The sequence below is a fragment of the Colletotrichum scovillei genome (assembly GCF_011075155.1).
Source record: "Colletotrichum scovillei strain TJNH1 chromosome Unknown Contig00008, whole genome shotgun sequence".
Taxonomy (NCBI): domain Eukaryota; kingdom Fungi; phylum Ascomycota; class Sordariomycetes; order Glomerellales; family Glomerellaceae; genus Colletotrichum; species Colletotrichum scovillei.
The window spans coordinates 108,780-133,564 of record NW_023336266.1 but is presented as its reverse complement, the minus strand read 5'-3'; the positions used below and the strand labels follow the sequence as shown (position 1 = coordinate 133,564).

General features: G+C 53.3%; 7 protein-coding genes across 7 annotated transcripts; 3 read left to right on the top strand and 4 right to left on the bottom strand.

Annotated features, from left to right (window-relative positions):
• Window positions 1-284: 284 nt before the first annotated feature.
• Window positions 285-1,238, bottom strand: HER10_EVM0005718 (NADH:ubiquinone oxidoreductase 20.1kD subunit). The gene is made up of 3 exons (XM_035475323.1): window positions 885-1,238; window positions 481-792; window positions 285-425 (listed from the first exon to the last, which is right to left on the bottom strand). Exons 1-3 carry the CDS (start codon window positions 1,059-1,061, stop codon window positions 396-398), a joined length of 519 nt encoding a protein of 172 aa, XP_035330683.1. The 5' UTR covers window positions 1,062-1,238; the 3' UTR covers window positions 285-395.
• A 423-nt stretch (window positions 1,239-1,661) lies between these two features.
• Window positions 1,662-9,311, bottom strand: HER10_EVM0011603 (uncharacterized protein). Its single transcript, XM_035481031.1, has 2 exons — window positions 8,099-9,311; window positions 1,662-8,031 (listed from the first exon to the last, which is right to left on the bottom strand). The coding sequence occupies exons 1-2, from the start codon at window positions 8,980-8,982 to the stop codon at window positions 7,500-7,502; spliced, it is 1,416 nt and encodes a 471-aa protein (XP_035331012.1). The 5' UTR covers window positions 8,983-9,311; the 3' UTR covers window positions 1,662-7,499.
• Window positions 1,852-7,176, top strand: HER10_EVM0012287 (SNF2 family domain-containing protein; the record flags this gene model as incomplete). Its single annotated transcript, XM_035481685.1, has 1 exon — window positions 1,852-7,176. The coding sequence occupies one exon, from the start codon at window positions 1,852-1,854 to the stop codon at window positions 7,174-7,176; it is 5,325 nt and encodes a 1,774-aa protein (XP_035331044.1).
• A 281-nt stretch (window positions 9,312-9,592) lies between the features above and the next one.
• HER10_EVM0006357 (HET domain-containing protein) lies at window positions 9,593-11,775 on the top strand. The gene is made up of 2 exons (XM_035475944.1): window positions 9,593-10,259; window positions 10,314-11,775. Exons 1-2 carry the CDS (start codon window positions 9,752-9,754, stop codon window positions 11,501-11,503), a joined length of 1,698 nt encoding a protein of 565 aa, XP_035330723.1. The 5' UTR covers window positions 9,593-9,751; the 3' UTR covers window positions 11,504-11,775.
• Window positions 11,776-11,881: 106 nt separating this feature from the next.
• On the bottom strand, window positions 11,882-12,592 carry HER10_EVM0004801 (uncharacterized protein; the record flags this gene model as incomplete). Its single annotated transcript, XM_035474433.1, has 2 exons — window positions 11,882-12,382; window positions 12,440-12,592. The coding sequence occupies 2 exons, from the start codon at window positions 12,590-12,592 to the stop codon at window positions 11,882-11,884; spliced, it is 654 nt and encodes a 217-aa protein (XP_035330620.1).
• Window positions 12,593-18,979: 6,387 nt separating this feature from the next.
• Window positions 18,980-19,697, top strand: HER10_EVM0008409 (uncharacterized protein; the record flags this gene model as incomplete). Its single annotated transcript, XM_035477932.1, has 2 exons — window positions 18,980-19,022; window positions 19,075-19,697. 2 exons carry the CDS (start codon window positions 18,980-18,982, stop codon window positions 19,695-19,697), a joined length of 666 nt encoding a protein of 221 aa, XP_035330841.1.
• HER10_EVM0002179 (potassium/sodium efflux P-type ATPase) lies at window positions 19,636-24,664 on the bottom strand. The gene is made up of 3 exons (XM_035482883.1): window positions 23,173-24,664; window positions 20,890-22,846; window positions 19,636-20,832 (listed from the first exon to the last, which is right to left on the bottom strand). The coding sequence occupies exons 1-3, from the start codon at window positions 23,574-23,576 to the stop codon at window positions 20,083-20,085; spliced, it is 3,111 nt and encodes a 1,036-aa protein (XP_035330477.1). The 5' UTR covers window positions 23,577-24,664; the 3' UTR covers window positions 19,636-20,082.
• Between the last annotated feature and the right edge of the window lie 121 nt (window positions 24,665-24,785).

The window sequence follows — 24,785 nt, the reverse complement described above, 5'->3', positions numbered from 1 at the left end:
TTTCGCCCAGGAGGCAAGCGGAGAGGGAGATGAGTTGCCTCGGGGAAAGAAGGAGCTCCCATACACTTCTCCGCCATTCTACACCAAGAGGCCGAGGCCAGCCGGGCACTTGCCCTTCTATCGTGAAGGACTGGCCGAGGAATAGCCACCCAGGTACCTTGCGTTCTTGCCATTCCCGGCGGCAAACCTGTCGCGTCTGCGTCCCACTCCGCCTGTCAGATGAGACCACATTGGTTATCAGGCCAGCATGCTTAATTTCACTGCGGATGATTCTGACTGGAACATTGACTGAAGACATATGAACTTGTTGCTGGTGGGGTTCCCAAAGGATTTCTTCTTCTGCTCTAAAATACACACATGCGTCACCATTCGTAACCCCCGACATGTCACACTTTTCATGGGTCAGCGTCGCCAGCCTTTCTCGCCTGTCATTATGTTAGTCTCGCAGTTTTGGCCTCATATATCTGTTGCAGAACCTACCCGCAGAGCGCTAGCACCTCCCAACTCCCTCTCAAGTCCGTCGGGGAATTCTCTCGGGTATGAAGCCTTGTCGGGGTAGCTGGCCTTGACGACACCGCAAACACCGAGGAAGACGACGATAAAGGCACCGATCTGGGCCAGACCCTTGCCGGTGGTGGTCCAGGTGTACTCGAAGGGGGAGAACATGCCGAGCAAGTCGTGGTCTTCGTGAACAGGCTCGCCAAAGTTGCGGCGCTCCTGCTTGTCCCACCAATCGCCGTGGGGATCGCGGAACTGTCTCTTGATGAAGGGAGGGTTGATGTATCCGCCGTTCTACGCGTCTCCAAGTTAGCCACGGCTATCGAGCCTCTCTCTCTTTTTCTCCTTCTGTCTCCTCTCTCGCCGCCAATTGCCGTATCACTGACCATGTTGGGATCCTCCGCGTCAGACAGAGTCGGGTACTCGGGGTACTTCTCCTCGAGAACCTTGCGGTCGTTGAACTGAGGAGGGAAGAAGGTACGTTGCTGGACAATCGGGGTTCGTCGGGCGGCCTGGACGGCGCCGCGGACCGTCGAGGCCCGCGCAAATCGTTGGGACAGCATCTGCGGAAGAGGGGGATTAGATTGCCACCATAGTCTACGATTCAATTGAGGGTCGAATGGTCATACCGTGGCCGAGGTTGTGGTTCCGATGCGGGCCCAATTGCTTGGTATTTTGAATGTGATGTCGTCGCAGGTCTGAGCCGAAGCTTCGGTCGATTGATGATTGCTAGCCAAATCCCTCGATTGTGGTTGGCCAGCCTGGATGGAGTGAATGCCTGAGGCGTGCAATGTTCAGAACTGGTCACTTTTTTGAGGTGCGCGCCAGCCAGAGACAAATGTGGGGCACTTTAGTCAAATCCGGGCGTCTGGTTGGATGGACTTGCCCTGACTCCTGTCACCCATTTCCTCGATTCAAGGGAGCAAAGTCCCCCAAACAGCGGTCGTCATTCATTGGTGGTTCGAGTCACCGTGGTGTGTAGGTACCTTAGCTGCCTGCCTGTACCTCAGGGCAGCATCAATCGTCCGCCGTCACCACCCGAACGGCCTCTATGCCCCTACGCCCCCCGAGTCTGAAGGTCTGAGGCCAAGTACCAACGTTCTCCTTTCGGCTAGCCCAGGCAAGGTCGGAGCTGCATCTTTGCAAAAAAATCTATCATCAAACTTTTTGCTGGCGACGCTGGTTTTGCATCCTTTTTCCAACGCAGCCGGCCACCAAGACGTGTCATCATGTTCAAACTCGAAACTAGAATTCTCTGAGCATACACCATTCCATAGACGTTAATTTCGACGCTTCAGATGCCGGCCCCGTCGAGATCACGGCCCCATCTCGCGTCCGCCCCCCGTTGCTATTATGAACAAGACCGCGTCGCCCGACCCTGCGCAACCCACCAACGAGGTCATCGACTCCCAACGCGACGAACAAACCGCGACTGTACCTCAATATGATACCGATCCGCCCTCATCACCGCTGGAATCCCTCGGATCCGACGATTTCGAAGGCCAACTGACCCCTAACGGTAACGACTTCATCGGCCTACCCCTCCGCTCACCATCACCTACAACACCATTATCTCCGTCAACACCCTCACCCTCGCCTCCTGCTCCCGCGCCCTCTTCCGACATCGATGATGAACGCCCTTCCAAACGACGTCGCGTCTCCACGCCATCTGCGCCCGGGTCTGGCCAGAAAAAGAAACAAATCTCTCCGCCATGGAAGAAGATCACCGCCGAGGGTCCGACCTCTTTCATCGATAATGGCAGACGCAAGTCTGGTCGAATTAACACTATCCCCCTCGAGTTCCATCCGCCATCCGGCAAGCGAATGACGAGAGGAGCTCTTAACAGTAGTCCACCCTCCAAGAACAAGTATGCTTCTACAAACGGCCACGCCGCGACGCCCACCCCAAACGGAACTGCCAAGTCCAAAACTCCCTCGCGAAAACCATCAGCACCAAAGCCCGCACCGCCTCCGCCCAAGACCTCCAACCGAAAGTCGACTGCGAATGAGACCAAGTCTACCTCCCGATCCATGCGCAAGCGAAGTCCTTCCCCATCTGCTCAACCAACTAGGCAGTCAACGCGGACAAGGCGGGGCCGCCGCAGCTCCATCGACGATGAGGCAGCAAGAACTTCGGCGGGTAGCCCGAACCGTACGCGGATTAAGTTACGTGTGCGCGCGACCGAGCTACCCGTTGTACATCCGGGACAAGTCAGCAAGAGGCTAAGAATCGGCCCCAACTTTGAAGAATACTGGGAAAAGGCGCAGGCATTACCCGTTGAGGATGGTGGCATGTACATCCCAGAGGAGGGGCCTAGCTACACTGATGAGATGGCCCAGAAGGATGCTCAAATTGTCTTGCGCATTGAAGAGGCTGTGGAGCCTGGCGGTATCCTTTCACAGGAGCGCTGCACCCTGTTTGTTCCCGAGGCGGAAGAGGAACCACCACGCCAATGGGCTCATGCAGATCACATGGCCAAGGCTGTTACCAACTTTCGCAAGCTGATGGTAGCAGAACAGCAAAGACATCGAGCGCAGGCCAAGAAGATTGCCGAAGCGTGCAAGGACGCTTGGCTCCGGCGCCAACCAAAGTCAACAGAAGAACTCGAGGCTGAGGCGCGCTTTGTGTGGATCGGGCGATACAGAGTGGTTGTCAAAAGCATGTTTGGAACCTGGGAGAACGTTCGGTACGAGATCAATCGGCGGAGGATTCAAGAATGGGAGGCAGAGGAGCAGCGCCGGGTCAAGGCCGCGCTTCAGGAGGCCGTCAATTTGTCAGAGCAGAAGCTGCAGGCAAGAAGAACACAGGCAGATTCGGACATATCCGATGAGGATGATCTCGACGATGATGACAACGATGACAATGAGGACGACCTGGACGCCCTCGACAGCGACCTCGAGAACAGCCAAGCGATGTCGGTAGATGCGGATGATGATGACTCCGGCAATGATGACGACGATGTCATGTCATCTTCAGAAGAGGAGGAAGCAGGCGACGATCACACCGGCGATGCTGGCGATGAGAAGCTCACTATGGAACAGCTTCGCGCCAAATACGCCAATCTACCTGAACTTCCTCCCGACGAACAAGCCGAAAAGAAACTCACCAATGGCGTCGAGTCCGAGGCAGACTCGAAAGTCGTGGCAACCAGCCCCGGAGAAGATACCAGCGATGAGTCCGTCGACATGGATGACGATATGGGGTCCACCGATATGGACGACAGTGATGACGGCTCTGCCGCAGAGGAAGAGTCGGAAGAGGAAGACGGCGACGAGGAGCCATTTGGATTATTGGGCATGCTCTTTGGGAAATCCGAGTTGAAGAAGATTAAGGATGAGGCGCCACCTGACGACAAGGAGCCACACGAAAGCACTGCAGCCTTGGTGGCTGATGGCGCATCCCCACAAGCAGAGGCATCATCGAACTTTAGGGACGACATTGTGGAGGATGAGGATGAGGATGATGAAGTGTCTCTGATTCAACATCCCGGTATCTTTTTGGATGATGACGAGATGGAGGTTGACACAGAAGTACAAGCTACTGTGCCACCAGGCGCTGGCGACCAGGATGAAGGTGTCGAGATTGCAGCCTCAGAGAAGGAGCTGACCATGCCCGTACAGTCGCCCAAGTCGGATGAGGCCTTGGTCAATGGCATAGACAAGGAACCAACCGTCACGAGTGTGGAAGCTGCCACCAACGGGATACCAGAGGCAGTGGAATATGCTGATACGGAAATGCAAGATGCGCCATCGAAAACAGCAGAGGCGGCAATGCCCTCGGCGCCATCTACCGCTGCTATAGTCCCAACAAAACATGTCACTCCTGATACCGATATCGTTACCGTCCCGCCAAGTCGAGAACAAAGTCATTCGCCCCCTACATCCGACACAAAGCCTTCAGATGTGGACACAATGTCTCTGGCGACCCCAGGGGCAAAGGATGTTGTCAGTCGGTCAGCTTCACCAAACCCCAATTCACAACAGACGCAAATCCCGTTTTTGCTTCGTGGTACTCTGCGTGAATATCAGCATCATGGACTGGACTGGCTGGCGGGACTGTATGCCAACAACACCAACGGCATTCTTGCAGATGAGATGGGTCTTGGCAAAACCATCCAGACCATTTCGCTACTTGCTCATCTTGCTTGCCACCATGAGGTTTGGGGACCGCATTTGGTGATTGTACCAACAAGTGTAATGCTCAATTGGGAGATGGAGTTCAAGAAATGGTGTCCTGGCTTCAAGATTCTCTCCTACTACGGCACTCAAGAGGAGAGAAAACGCAAGCGACAGGGATGGAACAACGATGATGTATGGAACGTCTGCATCACATCTTACCAGCTTGTCATCCAGGACCAGCAGGTCTTCAAACGCCGGAGGTGGCACTACATGATTCTTGACGAGGCTCACAATATCAAGAACTTCAAATCCCAGCGCTGGCAGACGCTCCTTGGTTTCAATACTCGAGCAAGGCTTCTACTTACAGGCACCCCGCTCCAAAACAATCTCACCGAATTGTGGTCGTTGCTATTCTTCCTCATGCCAGCGGAAAATGGCGTGGGTGGATTCGCAGACTTGCAAGAGTTCCACGACTGGTTCCACAAGCCAGAGTCTCAAATCCTGGAAAACGGCCGCGAGACGATGGATGAGGAAGCGCGAGCGATCATTTCCAAGTTACACAAGGTCTTGCGACCGTATCTACTACGAAGACTCAAGGCCGACGTCGAAAAGCAAATGCCGGCCAAGTACGAACACGTAGAGTTCTGTCGCCTGTCGAAACGTCAGCGCGAGTTGTACGATGGCTTCTTGGCTCGCACAGACACCCGGGAGACGCTGTCCTCTGGCAACTACCTTTCCATCATCAACTGTCTGATGCAGTTGCGGAAAGTCTGCAACCATCCCGACCTGTTCGTGGACCGCCCCATCATGACGTCCTTTAGGATGCAGAAATCCGTTCCAGCAGAATACCAAGTCACCGATCAGTTCCTACACCGATCTTTACTTGCAGTAGAGCCAATGTCTATTGTTAGCCTGGGCGTTCTCAACATGATTCCTACACAACACGAGAACATGTCCAACACAACAGCGGAGCGCATTTCGCAGCTCAGCCTTCACAGGGTACTGATGGAACTGAGAGAGGCACAGAATACCAGAGCTCATCTGGCTCGTACAAACCTCGACCCTTCAACAGTTGAGTCGAACATTATGTATCTGGACAGCCTGGCTCGCTGGCGCCGCTTCGAGGAATTGCAGCACAGCGTGTACCTGAACGCTCTCCGCGGCCAACGTCGGCCCATCTATGGCAAGCGCCTGATTGATTTTCTGACGCTCGGGTTAGACGGCAGACCCCGGAAACCCAAGCCAAGAGTTCCTAACCAGATCTTGAATTGGTTTGCGGAGGATTCCGACTTCCTCCGTGCCGTCATCCATCCAGCTGACGAACGAGCCGATGCCATGCAGACGATCATTCAAAAGTTCACATGCGTCACTCCCGCCGTCATCACTCGCGACATGAACGAGGTGATACTGGGAAGAAAGGCGGCTCAGGCCTTTACGGACGAGGACCTCAAGCTCTCAGCGCCTGTCCGGTGGGCTCCTTTCATGCCCAAGCAGCCACCCATTGACCCGTGGCACGAGTCACGCATGCGTCACAGCATCCAGTTCCCAGACAAGCGTCTGCTTCAATACGACTGTGGAAAGCTTCAAGCCTTGGACAAGCTTCTTCGCAAGCTTCAAGCCGGCGGCCACCGTGCCTTGATCTTCACACAGATGACCAAGGTTCTGGATATTCTCGAGCAGTTCCTCAATATCCACGGCCACAAGTACCTTCGACTTGACGGACAAACAAAGATTGAGCAGCGGCAGATCCTCACGGACAGGTTCAACCATGACCCACGCATCTTGTGCTTCATCTTGTCTACGCGTTCCGGTGGATTGGGCATCAACCTTACTGGGGCCGATACCGTCATCTTCTACGACCAAGACTGGAACCCAGCGATGGACAAGCAATGCCAGGATCGATGCCATCGTATCGGTCAGACACGAGATGTACACATCTACCGACTCGTCAGCGAGCACACGATTGAAGCCAATATTCTTCGTAAAGCGTCGCAGAAGCAGATGCTAGACGACGTGGTCATTCAGGAGGGTAGTTTCACCACGGACTATTTCAATAAACTTTCCGTGCGGGACGTTCTCGGCACTGAGGGAACAGACCTGGTCGATGATGCCGCTAATGCCGCCATGGACCGCCTTCTGGGTGGAGGAGATGGCGGAGCGTCGAGAACCGTGGCCGAGGACCTTAAGCAGGCCGAAGACCAGGAAGACGTGGAAGCCGCCAAGGCTGCCGAGAAGGAGATTCAGGACGACGACGCAGAGTTCAACGAAAAGAGCGGCGCACCTTCTGGCGCCTCTAGCACCCGCCAAGGCACGCCGCGGGAGGACGCCGCGGGTCAGTCGAGCGGTGGCCCCGGACCCTCTGGGCTAGGCCGGTTCTCGGAATCCGTTGCCCCAGATGAAGCGGTAGAGATTGAACACAACGCGTGGGGCGAGAGAATATATAATGTGGACGAGTACATGCTCCGGACGATGGCGGAGCAGCTCAAGGGCACGGCGCTAGACCTGCCCAAGGACAAGAAGAAGAGTAAAAAGAAGGGTCGCGACACGCGGAAGCGGTAGGCTGTGTGTAGAAGGGCGACACCTTGTGTAATTGGACGATTGCTTTCCTTTTCTGTACTATATGGTTCGATTTCGAGATGGTCTCGAGGAATAGACCTTTGCATGTATGTATTGCTGGGAGGGGAAGAAAACGGCGTCTCAGAGGACTTTGGCCGTGAACGAGGCGTTTTGGGTTGGTGAGGGGAGGTCCCCATGGAAGCATAGACATGGACGAGAGCAAAAATATCAAGATAAATCTCCAAGCATCTGTTATCTGTCACTCTTGATGTACGTGATCTGTAGTGCCTCATTACTTATCTATGTGAACCTGAGTGAGTCTTTTCTCAAACCGACGCCATGGACATGGACCCCGCGACCCCCTTCCTTGCAACTTCCTCACGCCAAGCCTTCGCCTCTATCCTCAACTCTCTCTTCACATACCAGAATGTCGCAACTGTCCAGATACCAGCCCACACGAACGGCACCGACCACCCAACAACATACGCGGCCTCCCCGCTGCTCAAACCAAAGATCAACGCCGTACAAAGCACAGCACACCCCTCAGCGCCAACAGCCCAAAACACACCCAACCGCCTCAGCATCGCGCGAAAGACATGGCTCGCTTCGTAGCGCCTGTCGAGCGCGACGCGGAAGTCCGTGCCGCCGGACCCGTCGACGGCGCAGACGTCTTCGATGAGGGAGTAGATTCCTGGTCGGAGCTGGGCTCTGCAGGGCACGGAGGAGATACGGAGTGGGGAGGGGATGTGGAGGGCGCGGAGGGCGTCGATTAGGAGGAGTTGTGTACCGAAGACGAGCAGCATTGTTGGGACGGGCATGGAGAGGAGGCGGATTGGGGGGTTTCTTGGGACGGTGCCTCTTGGATGGTATCAATAATGTGACTTGAGATAACTATGAGATTGATGCGAGGGGGTTAGACACTTACACGATAAGTTCAATCATGATGATTATCCAGGCAAACGAAAAGTTCCAATGAAACCAGTCGAGGTACCACCTATGCGCCCCGATGACACGACACTTGCTCCCCTTGCGCCAAAGTCGCCAGAAGCGCACAAAGTACTCTACAATGCTAGCGCCACCCACGGCCGCGGTGACAATGGAGAAGACGGCGTTGGGGGAGAGTTTCTCCTTCTTTTCCGTGAGGGTGTTTGTCCCTGGGCCGACGCCGTACCAGAGGCCAAAGTAGAGGGCTATCGGCATGGCGATGGAGTCGAAGAGGATGAGGGTCCAGAACAAAGTGATTGCTGTCTTGCGGGTGCGGAGGGTGTAGTTTAGTGGTGGGGGAGTTGGATGGAAGGCCGGGAGGGTTCGGGGAGGGTCACCGGCCGTGCCGGGGGCTTCGCCGGTGTGGGGTGCGTTTGGGTCCGTTGATGGCCGTGTGGGTGAGAGCGAGCTTCGCCGGGTCATGGCGAGGCTTGGCCGGCTGAAGGGGCCGTCGTAGCGACGGTCAAAGTCATGGCTTGGTCTGGTGGTGTGTTTCTTTGGAGATCGTGGGGATGAGGGTTGGTAGTGTGGTGCTGATGCCGGGCGGCGGGATGTGTCGATGTCTGGCGGATTCTGTGGTTGTGACCTCTTTTCATCGAGAATGTCTCCATCTCTCGTGCTAGGAACGATCCCGTACTGTCGTTGACCTTCAGGCTGAGACCCCGAAGCAGGCTGTGGAGCCTGACTGATCTGTAGGCTATGACGACCAAATGCTGTAGGGTCATACTGATGAGGATGGTGACGTTCAACGTTGGCATCACGGACGCGCGGATGCCTCGGATTAGGGGGTCTGTCGGCCTCAGGAGCTGCTTTCTCATTCATCATTGTCAGAAGCCAGCGAGATCGTAGACTTCTACTAAACGGAAGCAGAATGCAACACCTGTGAAGAAAACTTTTGCGATGAAAAGATGGCCATTATAGATTCCATGTGGATAGTTAAGCAGTAAATTAAAATAGATAGCAAGACATCACGTCGCCAAGACTCCAGAGGGAGACGATCATGACTTTCCGGGACTTCCAACGGAAAGTCATACTGATCGTACAGGCTAACGGATGAGGATCCACAACTAACAAAGGCAGATAGATGGATCTAAGGCTTCATTTGTTGGACGAGAGATGCCGGGTGGTGACATTCGGGGGGGCTAGGAGCAGAGGCTCCGCCGGGGATTCAGGGATGATGTCAGGATGAATCCTGTGGCAAAACTGAGAAGCTTCCATGTTTGTCCAACTTAAGCACGTGAGAGCTTCTTTAGGTGCGATCAGGTCGGTCGTACCGGCTCTAGAAGTTTAATCTTGAGAACTTGCCCGGTTCACAGCGGAGGTGGCCGTCAACACGCGGAAAGGGACGTTGGCTGACTCTTCCTTCGAGTACAATTGAGACAATGCGACAAAAGCACTGCACAAGTAAAAAGTAGGGACTTCCCAAAAGATAAGATAAACGTGTTCTTGCCGCTTAGTCATCTAACCATGAGCTTCCAAGTGATCAGGCTGTCCTAACTTACTGGATGCCTGGGATACCCCTCATCCCAAACACACCTCACTTCTTTACCCTGAAGCTCAGGGTGGCCTTCTCATTATATAGATGTGAGCTTCTATGGTGAGTGCCACCATCTGTCCAGTCATGCGTCTGATTAATACGGCGACACTGGAGCTCGAGGAGTTTATTGACCATACCCGCACCCCACCGTACGCCATTCTTTCCCATGCATGGCAGGACGGAGAAGTTTCGTTCCAAGAATGGAACCACCGTGAGACTAGGATAGGAAAGAAAGGCTTTCTCAAGGTCGAATCGTTTTGCCGGCTGACCTCGCAGGACGGATACACCCACGCTTGGGTAGACACCAACTGCATCGACAAGCGTAGCTCCGCCGAGTTATCTGAAGCTATCAACTCTATGTTTGCCTGGTACCGAGAAGCAGCGTTTTGTTACGTTTATATGGCCGACGTATCAATCTCAGGCACGACCATTGATCAGCGCGACCTAGAGATCCAGTTTCTAAACAGCAAATGGTTTACTCGTGGTTGGACTTTGCAAGAGCTCATTGCTCCCCGCCGCATTCGCTTCTTCGCTCAGGATTGGGGATTCATTGGAACAAAGCAAAGTTTGTTTGAAGCAATACACCAAGCAACTGGAATTGATAAAAAGTGTCTTCTAGGCATCACATTCTCTTCCGAGTTCAGCATTGCCAAAGTCATGTCTTGGGCGGCTGACCGTGTTACAACTCGCCTCGAAGATCAAGCATACTGTCTCCTTGGTCTCCTCAATGTCAACATGCCTCTTCTCTACGGAGAAGGCGGCAAGGCTTTCTTCCGGCTTCAAGAGGAAATAATCAGAGTCTCTGACGACCAGAGCATCTTCGTCTGCGACATACCCGCCCTGTCTATGACGGCACCTTTGGCCAATTCACCTGCGCTCTTCGCTGATTCTCTGGACGTCGGCCGCAGGCCCCGTCCGATAGCTCCGATGGACACAATGCCACAATTGCATACGATGACCCACGCTGGTCTTTCGATATCTTTGCCATTAATCCAGACTTTGTCACCCCAGTTTGTTCTGGGCGTTTTGAACTGCAGAACGCTTCAGGGGTCTATCGACAACTGTATTTGCCTACCTTTATCATCTCACTTCAGCCGTTACCGGCAACAATACACTCGAGTATCGCTCCCTGGCCCATGGATATCACTGAGTTTTTCTTCGGTTGAATCTTTTCTTCCCTGGCATGGAGAAAATGCGGCTCGTGCCTGTGGCTGGCGCTCAGATCTTACACCCGAAGAATCAACGAACATCATGATCTCCATGCTACGTCCCCTAGAAAGGGAACACCTCTCCATGCATATTTTCGAACCTGTCAAGCGAATGGCGGGAGGGAGCGCAAGGGCTTTTTGCTTCGTAACGTTCCCGTGTGGCCTCTTCGGCCATCGTCTTTACGCCTCAGACCCCCCTGAGACAGTGGACCAGCAGAATAGTATGATGGTCATGCTTGGCCAAGATGTTTTTGATGAAAAGGGCCGTGGCCTACTTGTATTCAGAGCAAAGGGTCCCGCATATGATACCGGCCGATACACAGGTATCTATCTCGAAGCGGCACTGAAGAACGATGGTGCCTTGCAAGATTGGCCTCGAGCATGCCGCGTGTTGCAGAATTGGAATCCCCATGACGGTCTTGACGCGGCCGTTGAGCTCAACAAAAGCTTTCCACCTAGTCAAGCAAGCTGGGTTGGAAATATGATGGTAATGATGAGGACCGTGGTACCAGTCAAACCTGCTTACACAGCATCAATGAAAGTCGTGTTAGTGGTGGAAATCGTCTTCGCCACGGATAACGTTCGATATCCTGGAAGATAAGAGGGTTTTCTCACTTATTGATGGGAACGTCGCAGTACAGCAGAATGCTGTGGGACTCGGGCGAGTCTGGGTGAGCTTTAATGCCACCTTCTCGCAGAAACTGGCACCAAACCAAGGGTGATGGAACCTGTTGAATACAATTGTCTAAAGTCAAGTCTCGATGTCACAATACAGAGGACAAAAGAAATGGAAGAATTCCAGTTCAATTGAACAGAACAGACTACTTATGCAGCGCAGCTGCTCCGGCAGCTCAGCTAACCATTCTGTCTCCGCCTATCAATACACTACACAAAAGGAAACTCGCTAATAATCTTCATATAATCATCAGATCTCCATGGGAGGATCCTGTACCATCTTCCTCCTCGAGACATCGCGTCTTTAGGCCATGACCTCGGCGTGGAACTGCTCTTGTGCGCCGGCGGGAGCGGCGGGAGCGGCAGGGGCAGCGGGGGCTGCAGGAGCAGCACCACCGGCAGCACCACCAGCGGCATCACCGCCGAGCTTCTGAATGCCACCGTCCAGGGACTGGGTAACCTGGTCAACAGATTGCTGAGCAATGCCCTGGCCGATGGCGGGAACCTTGGAAACGATGGCACTGCTGAAGTCACCGGCAGTCGCCTTCTGCTGCTTGAGCTGGTCAACGGCGATGGAGGTGGCGCCAAGCTTGTCAAGCTCGGGCTTCTTGGCGACCAAGTCATCAACAGAGGTCTGGACAGCGCTGGTCAGGCCACCGGCTGACTGCTGGAGGGTGAGGGCATCGGTGAGGGAAAGCTCCTGGGCGCCCTGGATCTGCGTGGTACCTTGCTTCAGCGAGGTCTGGACCTTGTTGGAGGCATCAAGCAGGTTGGCGGCGGTGTTGGGGTCCGCAGCGTTGAGAGCCTATACAAGTGCGGATTAGCTTCGGTCACTGAATAATGTTCGAGTCTTGTCTCGTACCTTGACAGCAGTGTCGAGCCCGGTAAGAGAGTCCTGGACGTTGGTCAAGGCAGCCTGGATGGGCTGGAGTTGACGCTTGCTGGCGAGAGAAGCGGGGGCTGCAACGGCGGAGCCGGCAAGCAGGGCCTGGACGAAGACGTTGGTGAAGTGCATTTTGATTGGTATTCGGTAAGCGGAGGCTTGATTTGATTGAAGCGACGGATGGAAGTTGTTTAGAAAGGTGTTAGGAGATCGTTGTAAGCTGAGAAGTCTGGATGCTGATGAGATGGAAGGGAAAACCTCACCTAGACCAGGAAATCCACCGTCTTAATATACCAGCTTCTAGACATTGACGACGAGTCAACTTGGTCTTTACCTTCCCGTCACCGAGACTTCATCCGAGCCATTGCAGTCTCAGCCTACCTAAGAAACATCGAATACCATACGACTTATCGGCCTCTATCCTCAGTACCTAGACTTGCGGTACGCAAAACCGACTTCTCTCACAGTTACCATCGTCAGAATCTGTCAGTACTTGCCTAAGCTGTTGCAATTGGCGCCGCGGGAGCCTCATTCGGCTGGATGTAGTCACGGCCGAGGATGAACCCTTGAAACGCGCGCAGACGGCACGCCATGCAGCGTGGTTCGGTCGTCGACCAAAGATCACGGCTTTCGCGGTCAGACGAAACGAAATGTGGATTCACGGACCCCGGCTAGAAGCGTCAGTCTCTCGACACGGGCAATAAGTGATGGACTTTTACATTCAGTCTGCATGGCAACCCTGGATTCGAAAGGATGATCCCTTCTATTTTCATCCTCCGGCAGCGGTGCTGTTCATTCCCCATGGTGTGTGCGTTCATGATTCGCACCGCCTAGACCATACTGCGATCGCGGCAAGCTGCGATACCTACCGAAGCATTTCAGATGGCACAAATCATTATTGTCTTTCCCCTCAATTTGTCAAGATATCGTGTCAAATGTTTCTACTCGACAGCTATGATGGCTCCGAGGTAACACTGAGAGCCTGGGTTTCGATATCAGGCTCGCGGTCTTGGCCAACGTACTGCACACTGTTGCGCCTCTCGGCCCGCATACTCTCTCTACACTAACGCAATAAGCTTACTTAATGGTTCAAGTATTTAGTAGACTAATCAGTGGCGCAGACTGAGTTGACTTCACTCCTGCAGAACTTCAGGTAACTGGTGCGGGAACGCTAGCACACAGCAGCACCTCGGGGTGTTCCGCCTGCACATAACATGTTAGCGTTATGTGTGTCAGTTGCCTCTAGTGCCTAGCAAGGCGGAGTAGCGCTAGACAGGCGTCTTCCAGAGACACTTTGTCGCCTGTTTGGCAGCCGCTAGTGCGGCACTGAGTGTCATCGTGCGTTTACGTCTCGATGAGAGCCTCCTCGACGTCTTAGCACCCAATGTCCCAATGAATGTGGCAACGATCCCGGCCAGTGCCAAGCAATCAAAAGCCGCGCATTCGGATTCGACTCAGCATCCTGTGCCTCATCTGAGACAGTGACACAGTTGACAAATGTCTGCCATATGTCACTTCGCCGCAGATTTCCTCTGCAGAGGTCCGTGCCAGGCGCGGCTATGCGCTTGGCTAGGACTCTGGAGCTGCAACCCTGTCACTAACTTGTTTCTGGGATGGGGGTGGCTGAGGATGGGTTATCCCGACATCGACATGAATGACTGAATCTGCCATTGTTATGGTAGTGGCATCAACTGGTCCTTCCCCCGGGTCAGTTCGTCGGATGGTAACAGGATTTGTGGATGCCAGGGGCCAAGTGATCGTGGACCATCGAGTGGTCTTTGGAACGGGAGGGGATGCGTGCGAGGCAGCTGGCACCTCTCACTCGATGTCCAGCTCTCGTTCGATGTCCGATGTTTTCAAACAGGGTACGGCGGCGCGCTGTGCCCCAAAGTTGGCTGGTTCACGAGCCTGGGCTAAGAATGGCGAATCACCGAGGCTGGTTGGCTTGGACCGCGGATTCGTCACATCCGATTCCACCAGAACCTTCTCGGTCTGAAAGGCCACTGTCCTAACAGTTCGGTGTAGCTCATAGTCTCAAAGGTCCGGACCCTTGGTAGTCCGGTCCCCATTTGCCCAGAATATTTGACTCTGCAGGGGAGTTTCTGAGCTGCATCATCTCACAATCCTCTTGCCTGATCAAGAAGGTTCTGCTGATTTCCTTGCTCTCTTGATTTTTTCCCAGGCCGAGTATTGCCCAGAATGGATATTTGGAGTTTGTCTTCTCACTGGCCAGATCAGACGTCCAAACAAGAGGCCCTCATATCAACAAATCCCCGCCGCGCTTTGAGGTCGACCACTATTCAGAGGCACGAGCGGAGTTCTAGGATATTCGGCAGATGATTTTCGTGGAATGAGACAGTTATTTGTGGCTTACCTTGGGGAGAAGGCTGGAGAAATAAGTAGGTGACTGGACATCTGCTTTGACCTCAAAACACACATTTCGAATGCGATTCGCTCTTCATCGAATAAGCTTATTCTCCGATGCTTTCTGATAGCAATGGAACTGGTTTATCACACGTTTAGAAGTGGCGAACTATGCCTCGGTACTTTGAAAGAGTGATCGGTGTGGCTGGTGGCGAATGGAAGCAATGAGTAGATAAAGGCAGCCAAGCCCCCAGATCACCAGTGTGACCTTTTTCTTCTTTTGGATGATGCATCATGCAGTCCGGTGTAGTTCATGTGGCGATGCAGCATTGTGATATAAGTCAAACCCCCCACTTCCCGGCACCCCCCTGTTTCTGGCACCCACAAAAACGCGAAAATCCACCACAACGCAATGCCCACCCCCAACCTCCTTTTATCACAACATTTTCAATTCGAGTCCAAATGGGCTCATTTTTTGCACATACCTTCTTCTATATCTAATGCCTCAATATACCGAAGATCAGCTTCGTCAGGCTCTCGAGGACATCTCAAACGGCAAGAGTCAAAGAGCCTCATTGGAGTATGGGATACCACGATCAACCCTCAACTACGTCTCCAAGGTGGTCAGACTAGGAAAGTGGCTTTTGCTGACTGGCAGAGGCTGTCTCCTGACCAGGAGAAAGCTGGCACAATGGGTTCGCATTCAGGCTTCGCTGGGCCTCGCACCAACGCACCAACAGGTGAAGGAATTCGCAGAGCGAGTTCTGGCTGCTGCTGGGGATACCAAACCATTAGGAAAAGGCTGGATCTATGCCTTCGTGAGAAGGAACCCTATCATTAAGGTTCAGAGAAGTCGTTCCATCGATTCTAGACGCGTTAATGGGGCATCTACTGAGGTCATTAGGAACTGGTTTAAGTTCCTTGCTATCCCTGAGATCAAGGACATCAAACCAGCCAACAGATATAATATGGATGAGACTGGCATCGCATCCTCGAGGGTCAGGAGCTAATGGGTTAGTGCTGGGCATGGCTGAGACGACGTCTGTTCGCAAGAAACAACCTGGGTCGAGGGCATGGGTCTCTATCATTGAGTGTATCTCAGCCTTGGGTAGGGCACTTCGTCCTCTTATCATTTTCAAGGGAAGACGGTCCAACAACAGTGGTTTCCATTACATCTGGTTCCATACGATGGGTGGGAGTTTACAGCAACAGATAATGGCTGGACTACAGACTTAACTGCCATTGAATGGTTAGAGAAGGTGTTTATCCCACAGACTATGCCCGAGGCTGAGGGCGAGGCTCGACTGTTGATTGTGGATGGGCATGGAGTCATACGACGACAGACTTCATGTGGAATTGCTATATTAACAATATCCATTTACTGTTCTTACCACCACACTCCTCTCATGTCCTCCAGCCACTTGACCAGTCTGTCTTCAGCCCTGTTAAGTCAGCCTATCGGAAGGAGCTCGGTTACTTGTCTCAATGGAACGACTCTACCATTATAGGTAAAAGGAACTTCCTGGACTGTTACCAGAAGGCTCGACTTGCTGGTCTATCAGTCTCGAACATCAGAAGTGGTTGGAAGTGGACTGGTCTACACCCTGTAGCGATGGTTAAGCCCCTGATGAACCCTATGGTATTACCTGAGCCTTCTGCTAAGCCCACCACACCCAAACCAACCAGTCGGGGCAAAAGCGATGCCATAATGGTCAACAAACTACCCTGTTGAGCCATGGATTCTGCTTCCTCTGCAGTGGTCTGGTCGACACCCAGGAAGCTGGCAGAGCTCAGCGGTCAACTGCACTTATACACCCAACTCGACAATGATACCAGCACTCAACGGCTGCTGTTCGGGAAGGTGAAAGGCTTCACAGAGCAGGCCTGGCAACTGGCAGCTGCCCAGCAGCAGCTGGCTCACCTGAGGCTCAAGTTACCAACGCTGCAGTTAGGAAGAGGAAGACTGTTCAGATCGATCCCAACACGAAGTTTGCGAACATCAGGGATATCCATCGGGCTCAAATCGAAGCGGGTGAAAAGGAGGTTATTACGGCTGAATCCAGCGACTCTGAATGCCCTAGTGAGGCTGGCAGTTGTATTGTAGTGGGTGTGGTTGAGGATCAATAGTTAATAGTAATGAGGAGGTTGGGTTGTGATCCCATCGTTTTTGTGGGTGCCAGAAACAGGGGGGTGCCAGGAAGTGGGGGGTTTGACTTATTTTCACAGATTCTAAGTGATCCAGTCAAGCGCCAACAGGATGGCATGGAAAGGATCTCACAAGGAACTCAACCCGTAAATCGACAAATTCCAAACTATGCCCACTCGAGTTGAGAAAGACTTCCTGCTCTTCCAGACGGACCCTGGCGGACTTTTGCTTTGCAGGGTGTTCCGGGGCGAACTTCGGTGGTAGAGTTTGTGTTGTTGAGTAAAGATGAACGCAGCCTGCAGGGCCGAAAGGCAAATCGCGATGGGCGTATGACGAAAGGGGTAAAGTTAGCTGATGGAGGGGCGAACCCTTTTTTTGAGATCCGAGCTCGGAGAGTCTAATCAAAAGAACTTGAAGGTCAATGGTCCCTGATATTAGTAGATCCCCAGTATTGTCCTTTTGTGATGTACAGGGTAGCTTTGGTAGGTAAATGTTGCAGAATTAACTGAATCCCCGTGAAAGTCTCAGCCGCCCTAAGTATGAAAATATGTCAATCCTTCTATCTTGATTGAGCCTAGAACTTCTTTGACAGACTCACATGAAATTGTCTTGGGTTGGACGACCATAACTGACTGGTGTTTGCTCACTTGAGCTGCGCTGTCCAGCATCGTTTTACTTGTCCTGATCGGAATTTGGATGCCACCCTATATGTCTCAACATATGAACTCAACTACGATTTCGCGTTGAGTTTCATTGATTCCATGGTCGTCGCTCCATGTCACTCGCATTGAATTCGATGGTCTCTGATGACTCGGTGTCTGCTTCTCGGTATCTCTTGCTCTCAAGACATGGTCAATTGCAGAGATTTGACACTATAAAAGGGGCCGACAGATAACTCTGGGACGGCGATCGGCCGGTGGGAAGTTGAGACTGAAATCTCGAATTGCTCGGTGTGGGATGTGGGAAAAGATGTGGCTACTTGAACTCACTCTGTGGTAGGCTGTTCCTGTATTTTTCGTTCTGTACGACCAGTATAAGAGCTCGTTCCGATATACACTCACTATCCCACTTCTCGCACGTATTAGAAGTTGAATACTCTGGTAGCGGTGGTGCCGAGACAATGAAACGGTCGACTGGTAGAGGCTTAGCTGGCTAGCCGTTGTCCGCTTCCCACTGTTTATACCAGCCAGGCTGACCGATCGAGATTACCTCCATCACCACCATGTGCAGACAGGCTCCATCCCGGCTGCTTGATGCTTGCATGCTGCTTGCTCTATCGCTTCGTAGACTACGTACGGGCCTACTTATATTGAGCCATCCCATAGAAGATGCAGAAGTGAATTGACATGAACAAGTACTTGGTCTACGCACGTCTTCAATCACTGGCAAAGATTACTACACTGGATCCTCAGGCGGTCGTTTCTTTCTTGGAGAACTCCAATGTTTTTGTGTTTTTCCGTATGCTAGGCTCTATACAAGCAACGGTCGATGCCCCCTGTGCCCAATCGAGCACCCAGCATCAAGTGGCCCTGCCGTCCCCCCAAGACTGGCTATTCTTTCCGCAGAGATCATACATCATCCTTTTCTCGGAAGATTTCAAATTTCCTGCTCGTCACGCGCAGTAAAGGCGCTTCTTTCGAATGATGTAATCGGCCAGCGGACAAAATCGGGAATGACACCGGCCGCAATCCCGTAAAAGAGGAACCTTGACCGGGCCCCGAATCCTCAGAGCACCTCCGATCCGGCCCGCTCCGAGTCAGCTTTCTATCCAGGCCAGCCCCGTGATCTTGCCTTGCGGAACATCTCGGGCTAATTCGATGCTCTTATCAAGGTCAAGTAGCTGAAACTGTTGCAAACCCAGAAGCCGCAATGAAGTTTTCGGTGCCTGTGGTATTCAGTCCCTTTAAATCGCTGTGGTCAGCTCACTCACGAAACGAGTACCCGCCCATCTCAACATCATTGTGATCTCGTGCGCTTTCAACAAGATCAACTTGCCAAACATGTCTGAAATGAAAGTTGCCGTCCTGGGTCTCCCCAGAACAGGCACACAGTGTACCTCCCACCTACCATCCACGTTGACAAGAACCCTTCTAACACTCCCCAGCCCTCGCCGACGCCCTCGCAATCCTCAAAATCGCCCCCGTATACCACATGCGCGAAGTCGCCAAAAACACCCACCAAGATCTTTGGATCGCCGCCATAACCGACAACCTCCCCGTCTCCAACCCCCTAAACCCCTGGTTAAAATCCCAATGGGATGCCCTCCTCTCTCCGTACGAAGCAGTCTCCGACTTCCCCCCCTCCCTCTTCCCAACCGCCCTCGCAGAAGCATACCCCACGACCCCAATAATACTAACCACCCGCTCCTTCGACTCCTGGGCGTCTTCGATGCGGGATACTCTGATCCACGCACACCTTCACCGGGGTAAGCACCAGACCAAATCGCCTATGGAGGAGTTGGCGAACGCGTACCACTCTGCCTGCTGGGACAACGACTTTGAGAAGAATGGAGAGGCGTATTTTCAGAGGCACCATGAGGAGGTGAGGGCACTTCATACTGATGGGCGTAAGTGTCTCGAGTTGAGACCTGGAGACGGGTGGGAGCCGCTTTGTGCGTTTTTGGGGGTCGAGGTGCCAGATGTGGCGTTTCCGAGGAGCGATGATTGGGTTGAGTATAAGAAGAAGGTTGAGCAGGAGAGGGGGGAAGTAGGTGCTGTCGAAAAGTAGATAGAGAATCAAGGGTCCATTTGCACGTCAGCACATTAGTGCGCAAGGAAACATTTATACTGTGGGTTGAGCTCGAAACATCGAGTTCATTTTATTGTGTGGCAAGTTGGGGCCGGAGCAAATTCTGAACAGCCAAAGCCTGATAGAAAAGATACTAAAAGAGTGTGACGAAAGCAAACGTATCACCAAAGCCCGAAAGCCTGCCAGACTCATGTTGAATAGCCCCATTCTGCCTAATCTCCGTTACCGATGTTGGATCCGATATCAATCCCGCCAATACTCCGCACCGAGGCGCCGATTACCAGGGAACTCCCCATTCATCTGACTACAGCCTGCGCAGAGGCATCTGCATTGCAGCAGAATCATCGTCAATCTAGCGCGCGGACTAGACCTGTCCTTCGGGACTGCGTGCAATCATGCCGAGACCCATGTGACGCTTTACAGCCTTCCAGGTTTCAATGAGAGCAATGTAGACGACCAGGCAGGCAACAACAATGCCCCACTCCCAGGTAATCATGCCGTGCTTGAAGACAGCGCGGTTGACGACAGGTAGATAGATGACGGGGAAAGTCATGATGAAGCCGCCGGCGACGGCCCAGAATAAGAATCGGTTCTTGAAGATGGTCTTGAACACAGCCGTTGGGCCGGTCCACAACTCAGGGTTCATGTTGAACAAGCTGCGCTGGAAGTGCTTGACCTCCCAGGCAGTGACCAAGAGCAGGAAGCTCAAGGTGGCGTAAACGGTGGACCGGGCCCTGAAGACGACGTCACAGGTTTCGTTCCAGCCGTCGTTGCAGTGGCTGCCGAGATCGCCCGCGCCTGGTCCGTACGCAACGGAAGTAAACGCGGCCAAGCAGAGCGAGCCCATAAAGAAACCGTAAATCATCTTGTCGCGGATCAAGTCCCAAGTGAAGACGCCAACGCGAAGACTGTGAGGTGCACGCAGGAGGATATCGGGTTGAGCCTCCTCCAGACCAAGACCGATAGCCAGGAAGGAGGAAGTAATAAGGTTGACCCACAGAATCTCCAAAGGAGATAGAGGGAATATGGAGGTGCCACTTCTGTCCTTGAAAGAGAGACCAATAAGGAGAAGAATGACCTGGGAGATGTTTGATATCAAGAGATGAAGCAAAAACTGACAACCTGGTTAGAAAAGTGTCTCGAATGAATATGTATGTGTGGATAAACAAACCTTCTGGATGTTGTCAAACAAGCGGCGACCTTCCTTAATGGCGGTAACGATGGAAGCAAAGTTGTCATCAGTAAGAACCATGTCCGCTGCCTCTTTGGAAACGTCACTGCCTCTCTTGCCCATGGCAATACCAACATCGGCTTTCTTGAGAGCAGGGGAATCGTTGACACCGTCACCAGTCATGATGCAGTAGGCCTTGCGACGATGCATGGCCTCGAGCATTCTGACCTTGGTCATAGGACTGCATCGAGCAACCACAAGAGGGAGGGCTTCGAGAGCGTCAACTTCGGCGTCGGTCATGGCGTCGAATTGTCCAGCGGCCATGACTGCAGTAGACGGCTCGCCGCCACGCAGGATACCGACCTCATGAGCAATGGCAGTAGCAGTCTTAATGTGATCTCCAGTAACCATGTGGACTGAGATACCAGCCGTGTTGCACTTCTTGACGGCTCCGAGAGTCTCGACACGAGGGGGGTCGTACAGGCCAGCAAGACCGAGGAAACGGAGCTTGCACTCCGTTACGTTTCTCTCGCTAGCGTTGTCAGCGTCTTCGAGGAATCGTTGAGCAACGCAGAGGACTCTGAGACCCTCTGAGGCCAGCTCGTCAGCCTTGGCCGCGATCCTCTGCTTGACGTCGTCCGACTCGGCCAATCTCTCAACCATGACTTCGACGGCACCCTTGGTAAAGACCTGGCGGGGAGCGCCAGGGAACTCGTAAACGACACTCATGAGCTTGCAGGTGGAGTCAAAAGGGAACTCGTACAACATCTTGGTCTTTTCGGACGAGATGAGGTCTGTCTTTCCCTTTCCATATCGCATAGCAAAGACCTGAAGGGCAATCTCGGTGGGCTCGCCAATGGCGGTCCATGAAACCGGCACCTCAGTAGCGGTGGTCATAGACTCAGTATCGGTCGAGGCCTTGCCATCGGTAACAGCGGAGTTGTTGCACAGGGCAATAGCCTTGAGGAAGGCACCAAAGGATGAAGAGATGATAGTATCGTCAGACTTCTCAACCGTCGGAGTCGACGCTCCACTAGAGCCCGAGCTTGATGCGGTCGATCCAGGCCAGCGCACTTTGCCGCTGGTCGGGTCGTAGGGGTCGGTAGTGCCCTCTATAATGGCGGTCATATCTTCGGCCAGCCAGATCTTCCTGGTAATCATTCGTCCCTGCGTGAGCGTACCTGTCTTGTCGGAGCAGATGTTGGTGACACCACCAACGGCTTCGAGAGAGGAGAGCTTGCGAACAATGACGTTTCCAGACGCCATTGCTTTGGTACCAACAGCCATAGTGATGGTGAGGACGGCGATAAGGGACTCGGGAATGACGGCGACACCGACGCAGATACCGTAAATGAGAACCTGGTCATCAATGTCGAACTTGCTGACCGCGAAGACAATGATGGCCAGAAGGATAGCCAGACCGAACAACAGAAGAGCAAACTTGCTAAGCTTGACCTGAAGCGGAGTGCCCTCGAGACCAAGGATGCTCTTCATGGCAGCCTTGAAACGCGCGAGAGCGCGGGCGGGGAGTGAGGCATTCTCGTCTCTCTTACGAGTAGTGCGAAGCATCATGGCGATCTTGCCCACCTCGGTTTCCATACCAGTGGTGGTGACGATACCGCGAGCGCGTCCTCGAGTGACGGTGGTAGCCGAGTACACCATGTTGATGCGGTCGCCGAGGGGAATATCAGCCTCCTCGAAGAGTGCCTCAGGGTGCTTGCTGATGGGCAGGGACTCGCCGGTGAGTAGGGCCTCGTCAATGGAGAGGTTAATTCCCTCGAGGAGACGAAGGTCGGCTGGGACGACATCGCCGACGGCGATCATGACAAGGTCACCCTTGACCAGAGTCTCGGCTTTGATGGTCTCCGCGATTCCGTCGCGGACGACCTTGCACGTCGGGGCGGACAGCGCGTACAAACTCTGGATAGTCTGTTCGGCATTGTAGTCCTGGACAAAGCTAGAGAGATGTCAGCCATGAATGCTCAGCGACTGAAGTGCTGGGTAGGGAAAGGTGTGTGAGACTGAGTTGGCTCGGGGGCAGGGGTAAAGGATGAGCCACTTTGCCAAGAAACTCGCGAGCAGGGTACATTGAGTGCGCGGTGCCACAGGAGCGGTCAGCAGTCACCCAACCCAGCCGTGAGGCGGCAGCCAGGTGAGTGGCCAGTCGTGCTCTGCAACGACTCAAGAGAATCATGAAGTCGGTGGGCCAGGCACGAGGAACCAGAGGGAAGCAGACATATGGCAGTGCGAGGGAACAGGGTGAAGGCTGGCGACGTAACTTACCCCACGACGATGTTAAGAAGGATAACGGCGGTGATGACACCTCCTTCAATGTAATCTTGGATAGCAAAGGACAGAATCATGACAATGACAAGAACCAAGGTCAGACTGTTGGAGATTTGTCTCATGACAATCTCCCAAACGGATAGGCCCTTTGCGCCCTCGATACGATTAGGCCCGTCCCGTTCAAGACGGGCGGCAGCATCGGCCTTTGAGAGACCATTTTCAAGGTCGGTTTGCCAGAGGAGACCTATGTCCGTGACAGGAACCGAATGGGCAGGTCGCTGAGGGACCGGGTTGGGAATGGGCGGGGGCCGCGGTATAGACGGCGGCTCGTCCTGCTCGGGATTCACTTCCGCGGCAGCTGTGTTGTGTTCACCATGCCTGACGGCTTCGGGTTCTCCCATCGGATATCGGTAGGTAACGGCTTAAAACGCGCGCTTGGGGGGTTTGGGTGGTGTGTGTTGGTGCTTTCGGTAAAGCCCTGCAGATATCGATCTGGAAAGAAGTCTGTTAATAGAGAACGGGCAAGCTTAGAGCTTGGGGGTGGTGATGAAGAAGAGAAGGGAAAAAGAAGAGGGAAGGGTTAAAGAGGTGTGTGCTAGGAGGCAGCGTTAAGTTATACTTTTGTGGCGGGTGGAATGCGTGCCAAGGGAGGGGAGCGTGGATGTATGTACCGGAAAGACGACCAAGCCTGGAGGAGGATGGATGGATACTGGATGGGATACTGGAAGATCTGGACGTATCTCCGCAACGGACGAACGAGAGAGACCTGGGGACTGAGACTGAGAGAGAGAGAGAGAGAGAGGGCGAGGTACCTCTTACCAAGCGACCCCCGTTGACTGTCCGAGGACTGGGGTGGGAGGAGTGGAGGGATGCAACGCGGGCGCGGAACGGTGGTGGGAAAATAGCTCCGACCGAACGGGACGACGAGTGGATGGGCCGAAGAAGTGAGGACCGAAACGCATCCGTTGGGCGACTTCCTGTCTTGGACTTTGTCTGGGGAGATGGGGCCAGTCAGGTATTCGTATCGTGTCCGTCATGAGCTAAAGTAGGGCCACAAGTGTTAGTGACGGCACGAAGGAATGCAACAGTTGAGCAGAGTGTGGGAGGAGGACTTGCATGGAGGGCTTTGGGGAGGGTGGATTGGATGTGAGGTATCTTCTGTTACCTGGTATCAACAAAAGCTGCGGGGTGTGCCTTGTAGAGAGATAGGCACTTTGGGCCAGGTACCTACATAAAGTAGGTAAGGTACTTTGCGATATACCTTGATCGAAGATATGCTGGATATTGAGTGACAAAGTGGGCGGGAAGCTTGGCAAATCGGGGGAGTGAATAGGTGACAAGGTTACGCAGTAGACGTGTCCAAGATGGGTGTGTGTTTTGAGTCTTGACTTTTTTGCGGCTTGCAGCTGTACACGGTAGATGAGACGTCAAGGTTGTGCTTGACAGAAGAAACGATAAACGGGAAAGGCGTAACGATAAGGTAGGAAGCAAATCGAAGATGATGCGGTGCGGGGGGGATGGCTGAGTATACCGAAAAGAACGCCCATGGATGCAGATGCGGCAAACCAAAGGGGACGGGAGGGAAAGGTACCTGATACTTTCACGGATGC

Bases quoted from the DNA above. Each gene is read 5' to 3' on its own strand.
- HER10_EVM0002179 (XM_035482883.1), bottom strand. From the start codon at position 23,576: ATGGGAGAACCCGAAGCCGTCAGGCATGGTGAACACAACACAGCTGCC. The intron at 22,847-23,172 runs GTAAGTTACGTC...ACATCTCTCTAG, and splicing joins CTTCTTAACATCGTCGTGGG to CTTTGTCCAGGACTACAATG. The intron at 20,833-20,889 runs GTTTGTTTATCC...CCAGGTTGTCAG, and splicing joins TGTTTGACAACATCCAGAAG to TTTTTGCTTCATCTCTTGAT.
- HER10_EVM0005718 (XM_035475323.1), bottom strand. From the start codon at position 1,061: ATGCTGTCCCAACGATTTGCGCGGGCCTCGACGGTCCGCGGCGCCGTC. The intron at 793-884 runs GTCAGTGATACG...GGAGACGCGTAG, and splicing joins ACGCGGAGGATCCCAACATG to AACGGCGGATACATCAACCC. The intron at 426-480 runs GTAGGTTCTGCA...ACATAATGACAG, and splicing joins GAGGTGCTAGCGCTCTGCGG to GCGAGAAAGGCTGGCGACGC.
- HER10_EVM0011603 (XM_035481031.1), bottom strand. From the start codon at position 8,982: ATGATGAATGAGAAAGCAGCTCCTGAGGCCGACAGACCCCCTAATCCG. The intron at 8,032-8,098 runs GTAAGTGTCTAA...ATACCATCCAAG, and splicing joins ATCATGATTGAACTTATCGT to AGGCACCGTCCCAAGAAACC.
- HER10_EVM0006357 (XM_035475944.1), top strand. From the start codon at position 9,752: ATGGTGAGTGCCACCATCTGTCCAGTCATGCGTCTGATTAATACGGCG. The intron at 10,260-10,313 runs GTTTGTTTGAAG...AGTGTCTTCTAG, and splicing joins ATTCATTGGAACAAAGCAAA to GCATCACATTCTCTTCCGAG.